This window comes from Doryrhamphus excisus, chromosome 1, assembly GCF_030265055.1.
Source record: "Doryrhamphus excisus isolate RoL2022-K1 chromosome 1, RoL_Dexc_1.0, whole genome shotgun sequence".
Classification (NCBI taxonomy): domain Eukaryota; kingdom Metazoa; phylum Chordata; class Actinopteri; order Syngnathiformes; family Syngnathidae; genus Doryrhamphus; species Doryrhamphus excisus.
This window is the reverse complement of record NC_080466.1, coordinates 3,656,979-3,674,083: the sequence shown is the minus strand read 5'-3', so window position 1 is coordinate 3,674,083 and position 17,105 is coordinate 3,656,979. Positions and strand designations below refer to the sequence as shown.

The 17,105-nt window shown below is 37.3% G+C and overlaps 2 protein-coding genes across 4 annotated transcripts in view; one reads left to right on the top strand and one right to left on the bottom strand.

Moving 5' to 3' along the window:
• The window catches only part of tsc2 (TSC complex subunit 2), a 34,107-nt gene extending 25,093 nt beyond the window's left edge, over positions 1-9,014 (top strand). For all 3 annotated transcript variants that reach the window (XM_058069430.1, XM_058069431.1, XM_058069429.1), the window contains 10 exons: positions 2,966-3,123; positions 3,205-3,785; positions 3,857-3,935; positions 4,024-4,110; positions 4,224-4,410; positions 6,081-6,220; positions 6,301-6,379; positions 6,445-6,536; positions 8,562-8,660; positions 8,738-9,014. In XM_058069430.1, the coding sequence (XP_057925413.1) occupies positions 2,966-3,123; positions 3,205-3,785; positions 3,857-3,935; positions 4,024-4,110; positions 4,224-4,410; positions 6,081-6,220; positions 6,301-6,379; positions 6,445-6,536; positions 8,562-8,660; positions 8,738-8,905 (1,670 nt within the window). In that variant the 3' untranslated portion in view covers positions 8,906-9,014. The remainder of the gene's footprint in view (positions 1-2,965; positions 3,124-3,204; positions 3,786-3,856; positions 3,936-4,023; positions 4,111-4,223; positions 4,411-6,080; positions 6,221-6,300; positions 6,380-6,444; positions 6,537-8,561; positions 8,661-8,737) is intronic.
• A 3,843-nt stretch (positions 9,015-12,857) lies between these two features.
• The window catches only part of pkd1a (polycystic kidney disease 1a), an 84,713-nt gene continuing 80,465 nt past the window's right edge, over positions 12,858-17,105 (bottom strand). The window contains exon 56 of the mRNA XM_058090334.1: positions 12,858-16,132. Coding sequence (XP_057946317.1) covers positions 15,281-16,132 — 852 coding nt within the window. The 3' untranslated portion in view covers positions 12,858-15,280. The remainder of the gene's footprint in view (positions 16,133-17,105) is intronic.

Here is a 17,105-nt window from a genome sequence, read left to right as displayed (position 1 = left end):
TAGAATGTTTTGTTGGTGCCAGTTCCCCTCTACATACACTATTCATCTGCACCAAAAGTGCATTTAATTGAATAAGTAATAAAACAAAACTTACCCAGTACACACAACTCTTAAAAGTAATTGGTGTTTCCCACAGGACTGCAATCTATTTGTCCCAGTGGAGGGTTAGGATGGGTGGGTTGACGTAATGATGCCATTGTCTAATGTGCATAATTGTCTATGTAGCATTTACATGTAATTGTAACGTATTTGTACCGTATTTTCTGGACTATAAGTCGCTCCGGAGTATAAGTCGCACAAAGCCAAAAATACATAATTAGGTAGAAAAAAAACATACATAAGTCGCTCTGGAGTATAAGTCGCACAAGGCCAAAAATACACAATTAGGTAGAAAAAAATACATACATAAGTCGCTCCGGAGTATAAGTCGCACAAGGCCAAAAATACATAATTAGGTTGAAAAATACATACATAAGTCGCTTCGGAGTATAAGTCGCACAAGGCCAAAAATACATAATTAGGTAGAAAAAAAACATAAGTCGCTCCGGAATATAAGTCGCACAAGGCCAAAAATACATAATTAGGTAGAAAAAAAACATAAGTCGCTCCGGAGTATGAGTCGCACAAGGCCAAAAATACATAATTAGGTAGAAAAAAACATACATAAGTCGCTCCGGAGTATAAGTTGCACAAGGCCAAAAATACATAATTAGGTAGAAATAAACATACATAAGTCGCTCCGGAGTATAAGTTGCACAAGGCCAAAAATACATAATTAGGTAGAAATAAACATACATAAGTCGCTTCGGAGTATAAGTCGCACAAGGCCAAAAATACATAATTAGGTAAAAAAAAAAACATACATAAGTCGCTCCGGAGTATAAGTCGCACAAGGCCAAAAATACATAATTAGGTAGAAAAAAACATACATAAGTCGCTCCGGAGTATAAGTCGCACAAGGCCAAAAATACATAATCAGGTAGAAAAAAACATACATAAGTCGCTCCGGAGTATAAGTCGCACAAGGCCAAAAATGCATCATTAGGTAGAAAAAAACATACATAAGTCGCTCCGGAGTACAAGTCGCACAAGGCCAAAAATACATAATTAGGTAGAAAAAAAAACATACATAAGTCACTCCGGAGTATAAGTCGCACAAGGCAAAAAATACATCATTAGGTACAAAAAAACATACATAAGTCGCTCCGGAGTATAAGTTGCACAAGGCCAAAAATACATAATTAGGTAAAAAAAAAACATACATAAGTCGCTCCGGAGTATAAGTTGCACAAGGCCAAAAATACATAATTAGGTAGAAATAAACATACATAAGTCGCTTCGGAGTATAAGTCGCACAAGGCCAAAAATACATAATTAGGTAAAAAAAAAAAATACATAATTCGCTCCGGAGTATAAGTCGCACAAGGCCAAAAATACATAATTAGGTAGAAAAAAACATACATAAGTCGCTCCAGAGTATAAGTCGCACAAGGCCAAAAATACATAATTAGGTAGAAAAAAACATACATAAGTCGCTCCGGAGTATAAGTCGCACAAGGCCAAAAATGCATCATTAGGTAGAAAAAAACATAAATAAGTCGCTCCAGAGTATAAGTCGCACAAGGCCAAAAATACATCATTAGGTAGAAAAAAACATACATAAGTCGCTCCGGAGTATAAGTCGCACAAGGCCAAAAATACATAATAAGGTAGAAAAAAAACATACATAAGTCGCTCCGGAGTATAAGTCGCACAAAGCCAAAAATACATAATAAGGTAGAAAAAAAACATACATAAGTCGCTCCGGAGTATAAGTCGCACAAGGCCAAAAATACATAATTAGGTAGAAAAAAAAACATACATAAGTCACTCCGGAGTATAAGTCGCACAAGGCAAAAAATACATCATTAGGTAGAAAAAAAACATACATAAGTCGCACAAGACCAAAAATACATAATTAGGTAGAAAAAAACATATATAAGTCACACTGGAGTATAAGTTGCATTTTTCACGGGGAATTTATTTTAACTACTTGACCAAAACAGACATTACATCATCTTGGAAGGCAAGTTCTAACATTAATAAAAGAATATTAGAGACTGAATAAATGTAAGATATGCTAACACAATGGTTATTCAGCTACACAAAAAATAAACATAAACAGAAAAGGTGTCCATTGTTTATGTAACATAAACAGTTTTTTCATTTATAAGTCGCTCTGGAGTATAAGTCGCAGGAAAAGCCAACCTATTAAAAGAAATATGACTTACGGTCCAGAAAATACGGTACATGTCTCAGTTTCATTGATAATGTTGCATGCATTAAGATTTTGCGGTCATTGAACCCACCACATTTGATGAGACCTACACAAATAGGTACATCCAACAAATAGAAGACATTGCCGTGTTCTTTAACTGGGACACATCTATCTCATCCCCACTGTAAACCAGTTCAATCCCAGGAGACATCTCACCCTTTTCGAGAACCTCTCAGTTTTAGTCTCCAAAAGTCTCTTTACCAGGTTTGTATCAAAGAGACCTGACATCCCTCTTGCTATGTCTTCTTCTTCTCCGGCAGACCAAGTGTTCTAATTTGTGTGATGGGAAACACTGTTACTGTAAGATCTTGTGGTTGTCCCACCGATATTATTATCCTTATGTGAAGCTTTAATTTATGAGTTAATTTCCCATATACTGTATGTATACTTTTTAATGGATAGAATGAAGATACGCCAATACCGCCCAAGCCTCGTGCCTTAACGTTCATCACAAAAGATGTCAGTGATCGACAGACGCCGCCCACGATTGATCCGTTTGTGATTGTGATCAATGTGTCTAGTGTTAGAGTAACGCGGACTGTTCCCGTGCATGTGATTGTTGTTGACTAACAGGGTGTGTGTTTGTGTGTTTGTGTGTTTGTGAAGGATTGTATCTTGTCAGATGTTTGACATTGTGTTCTGCTGTAGACTCAGTTGTGGTACTGGAGGAAGGGTCAGGGGTCACAAGTGCACGCACCCCATCCGACTGGCTGGAAAGCGAGGAGTGTGAGCCCATGCCGTCCGACCCCATCTTCATTTCTGCTGATAAGATCTCCAAAGCCCCACCTCCTGGAACGCTCAGTAGGGTAGGTGGAAATAAAGATTAAACTCCAAAGCTGGGTTGAAGTTTGAAATGAGTAAAGACGTCTTCTGCTTTTGACCTCCAGTCCTCTTCCACCTCCAGTCAAGATGATGAAAAGTCCACCTTGGAGGAAGTGAGTGAGGGAGCCATTCCCATCGATCAACCCACTCAGGGGCTCTCCACCCCTGGCAGCCAGGAGCTCCTCTTCCAGGGCACAAACCAGTCCCAAGGTCATGGACTCAACAAATCCAGCTCCTCCCCAGAGCTCCAGACTTTACCAGAAGCCTTCTCCAAAGCCGCTCTGGAATCGGAGAAAATGCTAGGAGATGTGGCCCAACCGAGAGTCCTATCAGAGGCCAAGATCCAGCCGCCCGTTGAGAGGGAGAACGTAGGAGGAGACCTCAGTGGACTCACCATGCCGAGTCAAGTAATGGAAGGTTCTTCTGCAGTGCTTCCCCAAAGTGGAGGAGCAAGAATGAAATTAGAGTTTCCACCATCTGGAGCGCAACCGGGGCCCATCTCGCCCAGCGGGGGCCACAGACCTCGGGGCCACACCATTTCGGTATCAGCACCGTCCTCGAGGAGAGAGAGGAGAACGGAGAGAGATTCGTACCATAGTCGACCCGGTCCCAGCAGCACCGAGAAGACGTCTGGGCTCAGCCCGAGGTAGAAACGTGATGTTGAATCTCAAGCGTGGATTCGCACAAAACCGTGAATTGTCTCCTTCTCCACTCCAGCTTTGTGTTCCTCCAGCTGTACCACTCGCCCTTCTTTGGCAATGAGGCAAACAAGCCTCTGCTGCTGCCCAAAACACAGGTTAGTGCCCCCCAGATGACCCCCACGAACCCCGGAACCAACCAACCAACCACGCTGGCTTAATGAGGGGTGTGTTTCTTCTGTGTAGGTGATTGATCGTGCCGTGAAGGTTCTGGATCAGATGCCTCCTTACGACACTCATAAGATTGGAGTGATCTTTGTCGGAGCCGGTCAGGTGAGGACACCCACCGTGTAAATAAGAGAAGTAGTAGAACATGAATGAATTTTGAGTTCCCGAAGCTTTATGAACCACAAAACCACACATCTCACATTCTCACGTTTCCGTAGGTCAACAACGAGGTCGCCATTCTGTCCAACGAGTACGGTTCAAATCGTTACGCCTGCTTCCTCACCGGGCTCGGTAAATTAATCCACCTGAAGGACTGTGACCCCGACCAGATCTTCCTGGGCGGGCTGGATCAATACGGAGACGACGGCGAGTTCACCTACTGCTGGCATGATGACATCATGCAAGGTGGAACAAGATGATCAAAACCGGTTTCATTTTAAAACTGTATTCGGTCTTTGGTTATGTTGTTATCGACTAATAACATTTATGGTAATGGTAATGGTTTTATTTCATTTGAACATGCATCAGATTACAATTGAATGCATCCCATAATCAGTTCCCAGTTCCACATGTCCAAAAGGAGTAGGAAGAAGCAAAGCTTATTAAATCCTACCCCTCCATCTGGTACTTTTACAATCAGTAACTGTTACATTTGTTCACTTCCTGCTTTCCATAATACAGTTTAGGTTTTTTTGTTTTTTTTTTAAATAATGTACCTCGTACCGAAGTACAAGGTGATATGAGCATCCAATGCCATAATGGGTACCATAGTGCGTGTCAATATAGTGATATATATAGCACATCATGACTGGTTCAAGACTCTTCATCCTTGTATTTAGCAAATTTATTTTATTTATTAATTAATTTTTTATACATTTTTTGTACATTTACATTCTTGTATTTAGCAAATTTATTTTATTTATTAATTTATTTATTTATTTTTACATTTACATCCTTGTATTTAGCAAATTTATTGAATTTATTAATTTATTTTTTATTAGGTTTTGTTTTTTGTTTTTTTTTTTTTTACATTTTTTATTTTTTGTCTCGTACCAAAGTAGGATGTGATATGAGCATCCAATGACATAATGGGTACCATAGTAAGTGTCAATATAGTGATATATATAGCACATCATGACTGGTTCAAGACTCTTCATCCTTGTATTTAGCAAATTTATTTTATTTATTAATTTATTATTATTAATTTTTTTTTACATTTACATCCTTGTATTTAGCAAATTTATTTTATTTATTAATTTATTATTTTTATTTTTACATTTACATCCTCGTATTTAGCAAATTTATTTTATTTATTAATTTATTTTTTTATTAATTTTTTTTAGTTTTTTTTTTTTACATTTTTTATTTTTTGTCCCATACCAAAGTAGGAGGTGATATGAGCATCCAATGACATAATGGGTACCATAGTGCGTGTCAATATAGTGATATATATAGCACATCATGACTGGTTCAAGACTCTTCATCCTTGTATTTAGCAAACATCAACTGCTTGTATTGTTTCTTGAATTGGCTCATCGTTGTGCATTGTTTGATTTCCTTACTCAATCCATTCCATAGTTTGATTCCACATACTGAAATGCTATGGCTAGCATAACGTAGTCCTAGCATAGAAGTGTTTCAAATGTAGTTCTTCCCTGAGATCATATTTCTCCTCTCTTGTAGAGAAGTATTGAATGACATTTTTAGCTAATTGGTTATTTTTAGCCTCATGCATTATTTTAGCTGTTTGAAGATGAACTATATCAGCAAGTTGAAGTATTTGTGATTTTAGAAATAAGGAGTTAGTATGTTCTCTGTAGGCGGGCATTATGAATTATCCTTACTGACCTTTTTTTTGCAGTACATTTAAGCGAGTGAAGATTGCTTTTTATAGTTATTACCCCATATTAGTTATAGTTATATACCCCATATTAGCCCATATTTCCACACAATAAGTAAGATATGGTAGAAGCAGAGAGCAATACATTTTGCAGAAGTACTGCAGAAGAACCTTGCACTACTTGACTCTACTGAGCTTCCTTGTTTGTCCTACTGAACCTTGTGTGTGTCCACAGCCATCTTCCACATCGCCACGCTGATGCCAAACAGGGAGAGCGACAAAGGCTGCTGCAATAAGAAGCGTCACATTGGCAATGATTTTGTTATGGTGGTGTACAACGATTCAGGCGAGGAATACAAACTGGGCACCATAAAGGTACACACACACACACACACACACACTTGTGTATGTAAGTCACATCAATGTCAATCTAAAATCATCAACATTGTGTTTAGGGCCAGTTTAACTTTGTGGAGGTGATTATCAAACCGCTGGATTATGAATGTAACCTGGTCACCCTGCAGTGCCGGAAAGGTGAGCCCGGTGCTTCCTCGGTTTGTGCCGGAACCGGATTTCATGTCTCGTGTTTCCCCTTTCAGACCTGGAAGGCTTAGTGGATACAACTGTGGCAAAAATAGTTTCCGACCGCAACCTCCCGCTCTTGGTCCGACAGATGGCGCTCCATGCCAATGTAAGTTGAAATAATGTTTGTGAGAGTTTAAGTATGGCGTCACTGACACATTTAGCAAATGTGTTTTATTTATAAATTTATTATTATTATTTTTTTTTACATTTACATCCTTGTATTTAGCAATTTTTATTTATTTATTAATTTATTATTATTATTATTATTACATTTACATCCTTGTATTTAGCAATTGTATTTTATTTATTAATTTATTTTTTATTAGGTTTTTTTTAATTTTTTTTTTACATTTTTTATTTTTTGTCCCGTACCAAAGTAGGAGGTGATATGAGCATCCAATGACATAATGGGTACCATAGTGCGTGTCAATATAGTGATATATATAGCACATCATGACTGGTTCAAGACTCTTCATCCTTGTATTTAGCAAATTTATTTTATTTATTAATTATTATTATTTTTTTTACATTTACATCCTTGTATTTAGCAAATTTATTTTATTTATAAATTTTTTTAATTATTTTTTTTTACATTTACATCCTTGTATTTAGCAAATTTATTTTATTTATTAATTTATTATTATTATTTTTTTTACATTTACATCCTTGTATTTAGCAAATTTATTTTATTTATTAATTTATTTTTTATTAATTTTTTTAGTTTTTTTTTTTTTTTACATTTTTTAATTTTTTGTCCCGTACCAAAGTAGGAGGTGATATGAGCATCCAATGCCATAATGGGTACCATAGTAAGTGTCAATATAGTGATATATATAGCACATCATGACTGGTTCAAGACTCTTCATCCTTGTATTTAGCAAATTTATTTTATTTATTAATTATTTTTTTTTTTTTACATTTACATCCTTGTATTTAGCAAATTTATTTTATTTATGATTTTTTTTAATTATTTTTTTTTTACATTTACATCCTTGTATTTAGCAAATTTATTTTATTTATTAATTTATTATTATTTTTTTTACATTTACAACCTTGTATTTAGCAAATTTATTTTATTTATTAATTTATTTTTTATTAATTTTTTTAGTTTTTTTTTTTTTTTTTTTACATTTTTTAAATTTTTGTCCCGTACCAAAGTAGGAGGTGATATGAGCATCCAATGCCATAATGGGTACCATAGTGCGTGTCAATATAGTGATATATATAGCACATCATGACTGGTTCAAGACTCTTCATCCTTGTATTTAGCAAATGTATTTTATTTATTAATTATTATTATTTTTTTTACATTTACATCCTTGTATTTAGCAAATATATTTTATTTATAAATTTTTTTTATTATTTTTTTTTACATTTACATCCTTGTATTTAGCAAATTTATTTTATTTATTAATTTATTATTATTTTTTTTTTTACATTTACATCCTTGTATTTAGCAAATTTATTTTATTTATTAATTTATTTTTTATTAATTTTTTTAGTTTTTTTTTTTTTTTTTTACATTTTTTAAATTTTTGTCCCGTACCAAAGTAGGAGGTGATATGAGCATCCAATGCCATAATGGGTACCATAGTAAGTGTCAATATAGTGATATATATAGCACATCATGACTGGTTCAAGACTCTTCATCCTTGTATTTAGCAAATGTATTTTATTTATTAATTATTATTTTTTTTTTACATTTACATCCTTGTATTTAGCAAATATATTTTATTTATAAATTTTTTTTATTATTTTTTTTTACATTTACATCCTTGTATTTAGCAAATTTATTTTATTTATTAATTTATTATTATTATTTTTTTTACATTTACATCCTTGTATTTAGCAAATTTATTTTATTTATTAATTTATTTTTTATTAATTTTTTTAGTTTTTTTTTTTTTTTTTTACATTTTTTAAATTTTTGTCCCGTACCAAAGTAGGAGGTGATATGAGCATCCAATGACATAATGGGTACCATAGTAAGTGTCAATATAGTGATATATATAGCACATCATGACTGGTTCAAGACTCTTCATCCTTGTATTTAGCAAACATCAACTGCCTGTATTGACACATTGACACCACTGACACGGCCCCCCATTTTTTTTTTTTTTTTTTTTTTTAGATGGCATCTTTGGTTCACCAGTCCAGAGCCAACCCGTCCGACGCCTACGCCTCAAAGTGGCTGGCACGGTTACGTCACATAAAGAGGATCAGGACCAGGGTAGGCGACACTTAAGACAACCGCCATTCCTCAAAGAATTCCTCTCATTCCTCTCACCATGTCGCTCTCTCTTTCAGGCCCATGAGGATATTCAATCCCGCTGCACCCCTGGGATCTCGCTGACTCAGGGACACAGTCAAAGTAAAGGATTTCAACCTAGCAGCAATGCTGGTTTAAATGCGGAGAACTCGGGCCAACGCAAACGGCTGGTGTCGACTGTGGATGACTTCACAGATTTCGTGTGATGACATCCGTACACGTGTTGAAGATTTGGGACTGGTGTGTTCGGGGACCCTGTGTGTTTCACGCTTACAATAAAGGCTCACTCAATAAAGAGCGTTTCAGCAGTGAATCAGGCACATTTTGCATCTTTTTTCCAAAGTTTCTACTTTAAACTTCAACTGAAAGTGCATATTTAGATGTTTCCATTTATGCTATTTTTAATAATTACTTTTCCAGGCTACTTTTTTTTCCCAAATGTTTACTTTGGTGGTGAAAAATCCCACCTCAGTTTGCCACATACTGTATTCGCAATTCATTTTTATTTCCAGAGATCACAGGCTAACGACCAATTGACCGAAATTAACGGTCAGTTAATTTTTACTGAAAGAACCGGAATGATCCGATTCACTGAAAATGAATCCTGAGAGGAAGCCCGTGCCTTGTACTTCCTGCTGGTGGCGCCGCATCCACAGGAAAGGAATGGCAGAAGAATGTGCTACTCCTGGAGGAGAATGGACTTCCAAACTTTTTCAAGTCCACTCCGGTTACAATATGACCATGTTCTCATAGCATTTCTGCATTTTAAATTTTTTTTTTCTATTTCAACGTTCGTCTTATCTTCTTGTAATGATGACATAATTCCCATATTTTAACTTTATTGTCATATTACCTTTGCCACAACCTAATTTCCCCAAATTGTAGTCATTTTTCCTCATAATAATTTGACAAAAATAACATTTCAACTTTACTGAAATGACATATATAACATAATATTAAGTATAATAAAACTTGCTAATATAGCTCATCTTCAAACAGCTAAAATAATGCACAAGGCTAAAAATAACCAATTAGCTAAAATGTCATCCAATACTTCTCTACAAGAGAGGAGAAATATGATCTCAGGGAAGAAGTACATTTGAAACACTTCTATGCTAGGACTACGTTATGCTAGCCATAGCATTTCAGTATGTGGAATCAAACTATGGAATGGATTGAGTAAGGAAATCAAACAATGCACAACGATGAGCCAATTCAAGAAACAATACAAGCAGTTGATGTTTGCTAAATACAAGGATGAAGAGTCTTGAACCAGTCATGATGTGCTATATATATCACTATATTGACACTTACTATGGTACCCATTATGTCATTGGATGCTCATATCACCTCCTACTTTGGTATGGGACAAAAAATAAAAAATGTAAAAAAAAAAAACTAAAAAAAATTAATAAAAAAATAAATTAATAAATAAAATAAATTTGCTAAATACGAGGATGTAAATGTAAAAATAAAAATAATAAATTAATAAATAAAATAAATTTGCTAAATACAAGGATGTAAATGTAAAAAAAAAATAATTAAAAAAATTTATAAATAAAATAAATTTGCTAAATACAAGGATGTAAATGTAAAAAAAAAATAATAATAATAATTAAAAAATAAAATAAATTTGCTAAATCCAAGGATGAAGAGTCTTGAACCAGTCATGGTGTGCTATATATATCACTATATTGACACTTACTATGGTACCCATTATGGCATTGGATGCTCATATCACCACCTACTTTGGTACGGGACAAAAAATTAAAAATGTAAAAAAAAAATTAAAAAAAACCTAATAAAAAATAAATTAATAAATAAAATAAATTTGCTAAATACAAGGATGTAAATGTAAAAAAAAATAATAAAAAAAAATTTATAAATAAAATAAATTTGCTAAATACAAGGATGTAAATGTAAAAAAATAATAATAATAAATTAATAATAATTAATAATAATAATTTATTATAAATAATAATAAATTAATAAATAAAATAAATTTGCTAAATACAAGGATGAAGAGTCTTGAACCAGTCATGATGTGCTATATACAGTGAAGAAAATAAGTATTTGAACACCCTGCTATTTTGCTATTTCTCCCACTTAGAAATCATGGAGGGGTCTGAAATTTTCATCGTAGGTGCATGTCCACTGTGAGAGAGATAAACTAAAAAGAAAAATCCAGAAATCACAATGCATGATTTTTTAACAATTTATTTGTGTGATACAGCTGCTAATAAGTATTTGAACACCTGAGAAAATGAATGTTAATATTTGGTACAGTAGCCTTTGTTTGCTATTACAGAGGTCAAACGTTTCCTGTAGTTTTTCACCAGGTTTGCACACACTGCAGGAGGGATCTTGGCCCACTCCTCCACACAGATCTTCTCTAGATCAGTCAGGTTTCTGGGCTGTCGCTGAGAAACACGGAGTTTGAGCTCCCTCCAAAGATTTTCGATTGGGTTCAGGTCTGGAGACTGGCTGGGCCATGCTAGAACCTTGATATGCTTCTTACGGAGCCACTCCTTGGTTTTCCTGGCTGTGTGCTTCGGGTCGTTGTCGTGTTGGAAGACCCAGCCACGACCCATCTTCAATGCTCTGACAGAGGGAAGGAGGTTGTTCCCCAAAATCTCACAATACACGGCCCCAGTCATCCTCTCTTTAATGCAGTGCACTCGTCCTGTCCCATGTGCAGAAAAACACCCCCAAAGCATGATGCTACCACCCCCATGCTTCACAGTAGGGATGGTGTTCTTCGGATTGTACTCTTCATTCTTCTTCCTCCAAACACGCTTATTGGAATTATGAGCAAAAAGTTCTATTTTGGTCTCATCTGACCATAAAACTTTCTCCCATGACTCCTCTGTATCATCCAAATGGTCATATGCAAACTTAAGACGGGCCTTGACATGTGCTGGTTTAAGCAGGGGAACCTTTCGTGCCATGCATGATTTCACATCATGACGTCTTAGTGTATTACCTACAGTAACCTTGGAAACGGTGGTCCCAGCTCTTTTCAGGTCATTGACCAAGTCCTGTCGTGTAGTTCTGGGCTGATTCCTCACCTTTCTTAGAATCATTGAGACCCCACGAGGTGATATCTTGCATGGGGCTCCACTCCGATTGAGATTGACCGTCATGTTTAGCTTCTTCCATTTTCTAATGATAGCTCCAACAGTGGACCTTTTTTCACCAAGCTGCTTGGTAATTGCTCCGTAGCCCTTTCCAGCCTTGTGGAGGTGTACAATTTTGTCTCTGGTGTCTTTGGACAGCTCTTTGGTCTTCGCCATGATACAAGTTAAAGTCTTACTGATTGTATGGGGTGGACAGGTGTCTTTATGCAGCTAACGACCTCAAACAGGTGCATCTGATTCAGGATGATACATGGAGTGCAGGTGGACTTCTAATGGGCAGACTAACAGGTCTTTCAGGGTCAGAATTCTAGATGATACACAGGTGTTCAAATACTTATTAGCAGCTGTATCACACAAATAAATTGTTAAAAAAATCATGCATTGTGATTTCTGGATTTTTCTTTTTAGTTTATCTCTCTCACAGTGGACATGCACCTACGATGAAAATTTCAGACCCCTCCATGATTTCTAAGTGGGAGAAATAGCAAAATAGCAGGGTGTTCAAATACTTATTTTCTTCACTGTACAAAGATGTAAATGTAAAAAAATTAAAAACTAAAAATAAATTAATAAAAAATAAATTAATAAATAAAATAAATTTGCTAAATACAAGGATGAAGAGTCTTGAACCAGTCATGATGTGCTATATATATCACTATATTGACACGCACTATGGTACCCATTATGGCATTGGATGCTCATATCACCTTGTACTTCGGTACGAGGTGTATTATAAAAAAAAAAAAAAAACTTAAACTGTATTATGGAAAGCAGGAAGTGAACAAATGTAACAGTTACTGATTGTAAAAGTACCAGATGGAGGGGTAGGATTTAATAAGCCTTGCTTCTTCCTACTCCTTTTGGACATGTGGAACTGGGAACTGATTATGGGATGTATGTTCAAATGAAATAAAACCATTACCATTACCATAAAACTGCTTACTATAATCTGCATAATCTTATATGCAGTGCACGCTGAAATAATTAAATGACAGAAAAAAATAAACATTGCACTGAAATGTGAGATCATTTCATTTATTGTTCAGCTGTTTTTTCAACATTGTCAAGTGCAAAAGCATGAAGGGGGGGGGGTGTCTGTGACATACTGTAGACACAAAGCAAACCTGGTGGATGTGAAATGTATCATAAATACATCATCTTTAGCTTACATGGCGATGCTTTTGTTAAGACAGGAAGTGTAAAACAACACTAATCATATATAGCTGAAGGACATTAAGAAATATGTACACCACTAAAGCACCGAGATATACAAAAACACACACACACACACACACACATAATGCAAGTTTGTTTTTTTTAAATTACCTTTCATGTAAGTTAAAAGATGTGGCAGGAAATAAGTGCGCAAAAAAAAAAAAAGTATATTTAATCACTGAGTCTCATTTTCTTTGGAGAAAATGATCAACATAATACGATATAAAATTCCCATAAACTAGTTATTTTTAGGAAAGGGTGTATTCCCTGAGATTTGCCCGCTGGACACAAAAGTACGTACGTTTAATGGAAAGAAGACATTTTTAAAACAAAGGTACCTTCTTCCGTACCTCGTTAACTCATTTTTTTTTTAATTAAAAAAAAGTGTAAAGACACAAGAGTTAAATATGGCCTTTGGATATCAACTCTATGAGCAAATAAAGTGCTAAGTACAAAAGACATGAACGACTTGGCTTTGGCAACGTGTGTACATCAGCTACTGCAGGGGTGGGCAAACATGGCGGCGGGGGCCGTCTATGTAACGGTGGCATCAAGCAGAATGAATGCAAATGAACACATTACATATTAAAACTGTTATTTCTAAATACCCGCAAGGCATGCTGGGTAGTCCAGCTGCAACAATATGAACTATGCTGCTTATCCTCACAATGGTTGCCGGTATGCTGGAGCCTATGACGGCTGGTTTCGCCTGAGAGGCGGGGTACACCCTGGACTGGTCGGCAGCCAATCACAGCGCACATATAGTCAAACAACCATTCACACTCACATTCATATTAACGTTTTCTTATTTTCTCCTTTGAGAACTTCCTCAAAATATTTTGCAATCTAGCAAATATGTGACAAATGTTGGGAGAAAGAGGACTGCAAGCTACCCAGCATGCCTTGCAACGGGTGTTTTTTTTTTTTGGCACTGGTATTTGCGCATCGTGTGCGTTGACGTATCGGCGACTCAACACTACAAGTCATGTTGCTGGTTAAACTTTTCAAACTTTCAAAAAGGAATTGAATGTAGCCCGTGTGCCGCAGTTTGCCCACCCCTGAGTTACAGTATAAGTGAAGCTTGCAGGGGTTTTTTAAGTCTTTTTCCCGGAGGATATTTTGTGGTGTTTACGACTCACCCGTGAAGTTATTTTTCTCAAGCTGCTGGACTGTACCTCCCATGAAGCTCCCGCGGGGGAGCGCTGCCTCATTTTTGAACCCCCCCCTCGCTGTTGGTTTCATAGCAAGCTTATTACCATACAAAACAACAACACTGGCATTGGAAACAATGGATAATACAACAAAAAGTGCATTTACATCACAACAATAGTGAACATAACAGAAATAGTCAAGGCAGTTTTTAGCTTCATGGTGGTGGTAGTGGTGGGGGGACGGGGTTTGGGGGGGGCAAGGGGTGTAAATATCAACCTTCCTTCATTTTCACCTACGACTTGCATTCATCATAAAGTCATCCGTGTTTGCCATCACATCACTTACACCAGCTTTCTTCATCATATTGACCCAAATATAAGACGACTCTTTTTATGATAAGAACGCAAGCATCTCTTTGAGTGATGCTTGCGTGAGTGACGGGAAAAAAGCTATGCATTTTTACCTGTATAAATCTCCACACAACTCATTTTTTTTTTAGACTTTTCCAGGTTTAAAAAAAAAAAAAAAAAAAAAAAAGTCTTATATTGGTGTGAATATAATAATCATACCCCGAAAAACAATTGTGTATTTGCTTAGGTAAAAAATAACATAAGCAACCCCCCTGCAGAGATATTTGTACATGTGTGTAGCGTGTGCAACATGACCGGTGATTAAAAAACAAACGTGTATTCAAACAGGAACCCAATGTAGTAATACTGTAGTAGCGAGTACACATTTTGAGTACACATTAAACAATACAGAAACACACAAAAAAAACACAAACAAATGGTTAGTCCTCAGGTGAGCACGCTTCTGTGCTCCTGTCAATGACCTCCATGTGACCTCCAGGGTGACATAGAGTCGGGGGTGCATTTTGGTTGGCCGCTTTGAAATGGTGACCTTTGCCCCTATCTGAGCTGGCGACCAGCACCACGACAATGGGATTCGAACCTTTTTTCAGCACCTTCCATGAGGGTTTAGAGAGGAGCGGGCAGAGACAAAACCAGCTGCCCCCGCCCTCCTCTCGTCCTTAACCCTACAATCTCTCATTCGGGGGTGCCCAGGCCCTCATCTGTTTTAGTTGGGGTGTACTTTGTTTTTAAGCGGAGGGGGCTTTCGTTTTCTCTTGTGTGCGGGGATGGTGGTCGTGTGGGCCGGGTGGTTGAACATGCTGGAGGAGGGGAGGTTGTCTCTTTCCGTGGCGTGGGGCTCCCAGGAGGGGGCGGCTGCCGGGGTGCATGGAGCGACAGTGCTGGATTTTGGAACTCTGGAATGGGAAAGAGGGGTACTGGGTACCAAAATTGGGGATGAGGGGTCAGGGACTGGAGTTGGCGGGGGGGCACTGATGGATTTGTCCGCTGCTTTGGACTTCGCCAAGGGAATGTTTGCGCCTCTGGGAGTATTTTTGGCTGCGCCGTCCTTTTTTCTCGCCTTTTTGCTGACTTTGTGCTTTTCTTTGCCATTTTTCCTTTCCTTGCCCCCCGCTTTTCTCCTCTGATCCAAGCTTCTGCGCCTCCTATTCCTCTGCGCTCGCTCCAGTCGACACTCCATATGGAAGAGATCCTCTGTTGCCACGGTGACACGATCAAGCTGCTGCAGCAAAGCGTCAAGTGTGGGGAGCAGCCTCTTCATAGACGCTTCGGTCTCAGCTCTTTCCTTCCAGCTGGCTCCGCCCACCGCCACTCCGGGACCCAGCCCCAGCCCGAGACCCAATCCAAGCCCCAGTCCAATACCGGGGGCTTCTGTCAAGCTGCAGGGGCTGGAGGAGGCCGGGCACCAGGAGGCTTCGGAGCCAGCGTCAATACTGTCTGGAGTGGATGGAGAATCAGGGCGCTCCAGCGGGGGCAAGCAAAGAGACTTGCAGTCGCTGGTGGATGACGAGCGCGATGGCGGTAGCTCCATGCCTTCGAAGCGAACTTTGTGACGAAACTGTGGTGATAACAGAGACAGGGACATGAGGGTGGCGTATTTGACTAAACATACACCCTATGGACCAAAAGTAGAGCAGAGCCCCACTTTTCGTGGGGGGTACCTTCCACATAACGTACAGTAATAATGCTACAGTCATGGAAAAAAAGGTTAGGCAACCCTTGGTGTCTAACAGAGGTACATATGATGGCGTACCAGGGCCACGTTAAAAACAAAAAAATTGGAGATTTTAAGAATAAAGTCATAAATTGAAGAGAATTACGTCAGAATATTACATGTCATATGTGTCTTGCTAAAATTAAAAGAAATAAAATAAAATAATAAAATAATAAAATAATAAAATAATAAAATAATAAAATAATAAAATAATAAAATAATAAAATAATAAAATAATAAAATAATAAAATAATAAAATAATAAAATAATAAAATAATAAAATAATAAAATAATAAAATAATAAAATAATATGAATAACTAAAAATATTCATTCATTCATTTTCGACCGCTTTTCTACCGGGCAAGAGGCGGGGTACACCCTGGACTGGTGGCCAGCCAATCACAGGGCACATATAGACAAACAACCATTCACACTCACATTCATACCTATGGACAATTTGGAGTCGCTAATTAACCTAGCATGTTTTTGGAACGTGGGAGGAAACCGGAGTACCCGGAGAAAACCCACGCATGCACGGGGGAGAACATGCAAACTCCACACAGAGATGGCCGAGGGTGGAATCGAACCCTGGTCTCCTAGCTGTGAGGTCTATGAATAAAATAATATGAATAAAAGGCAACCTTTTATTCATAACGTGGTAGCAAAACAGAACAGTTTGTAGTCTCGCCCTTCTCACGTCCGCCTTCCTTACCCCACCCCCTTTAAATGCCCAAGGTCAAAGGTCACATAAGCCCCCCTCCCTCCCTTTAATAGCTGTCTCAGGCAATGCCTTTACCATAAAGTACAAATTCTTCC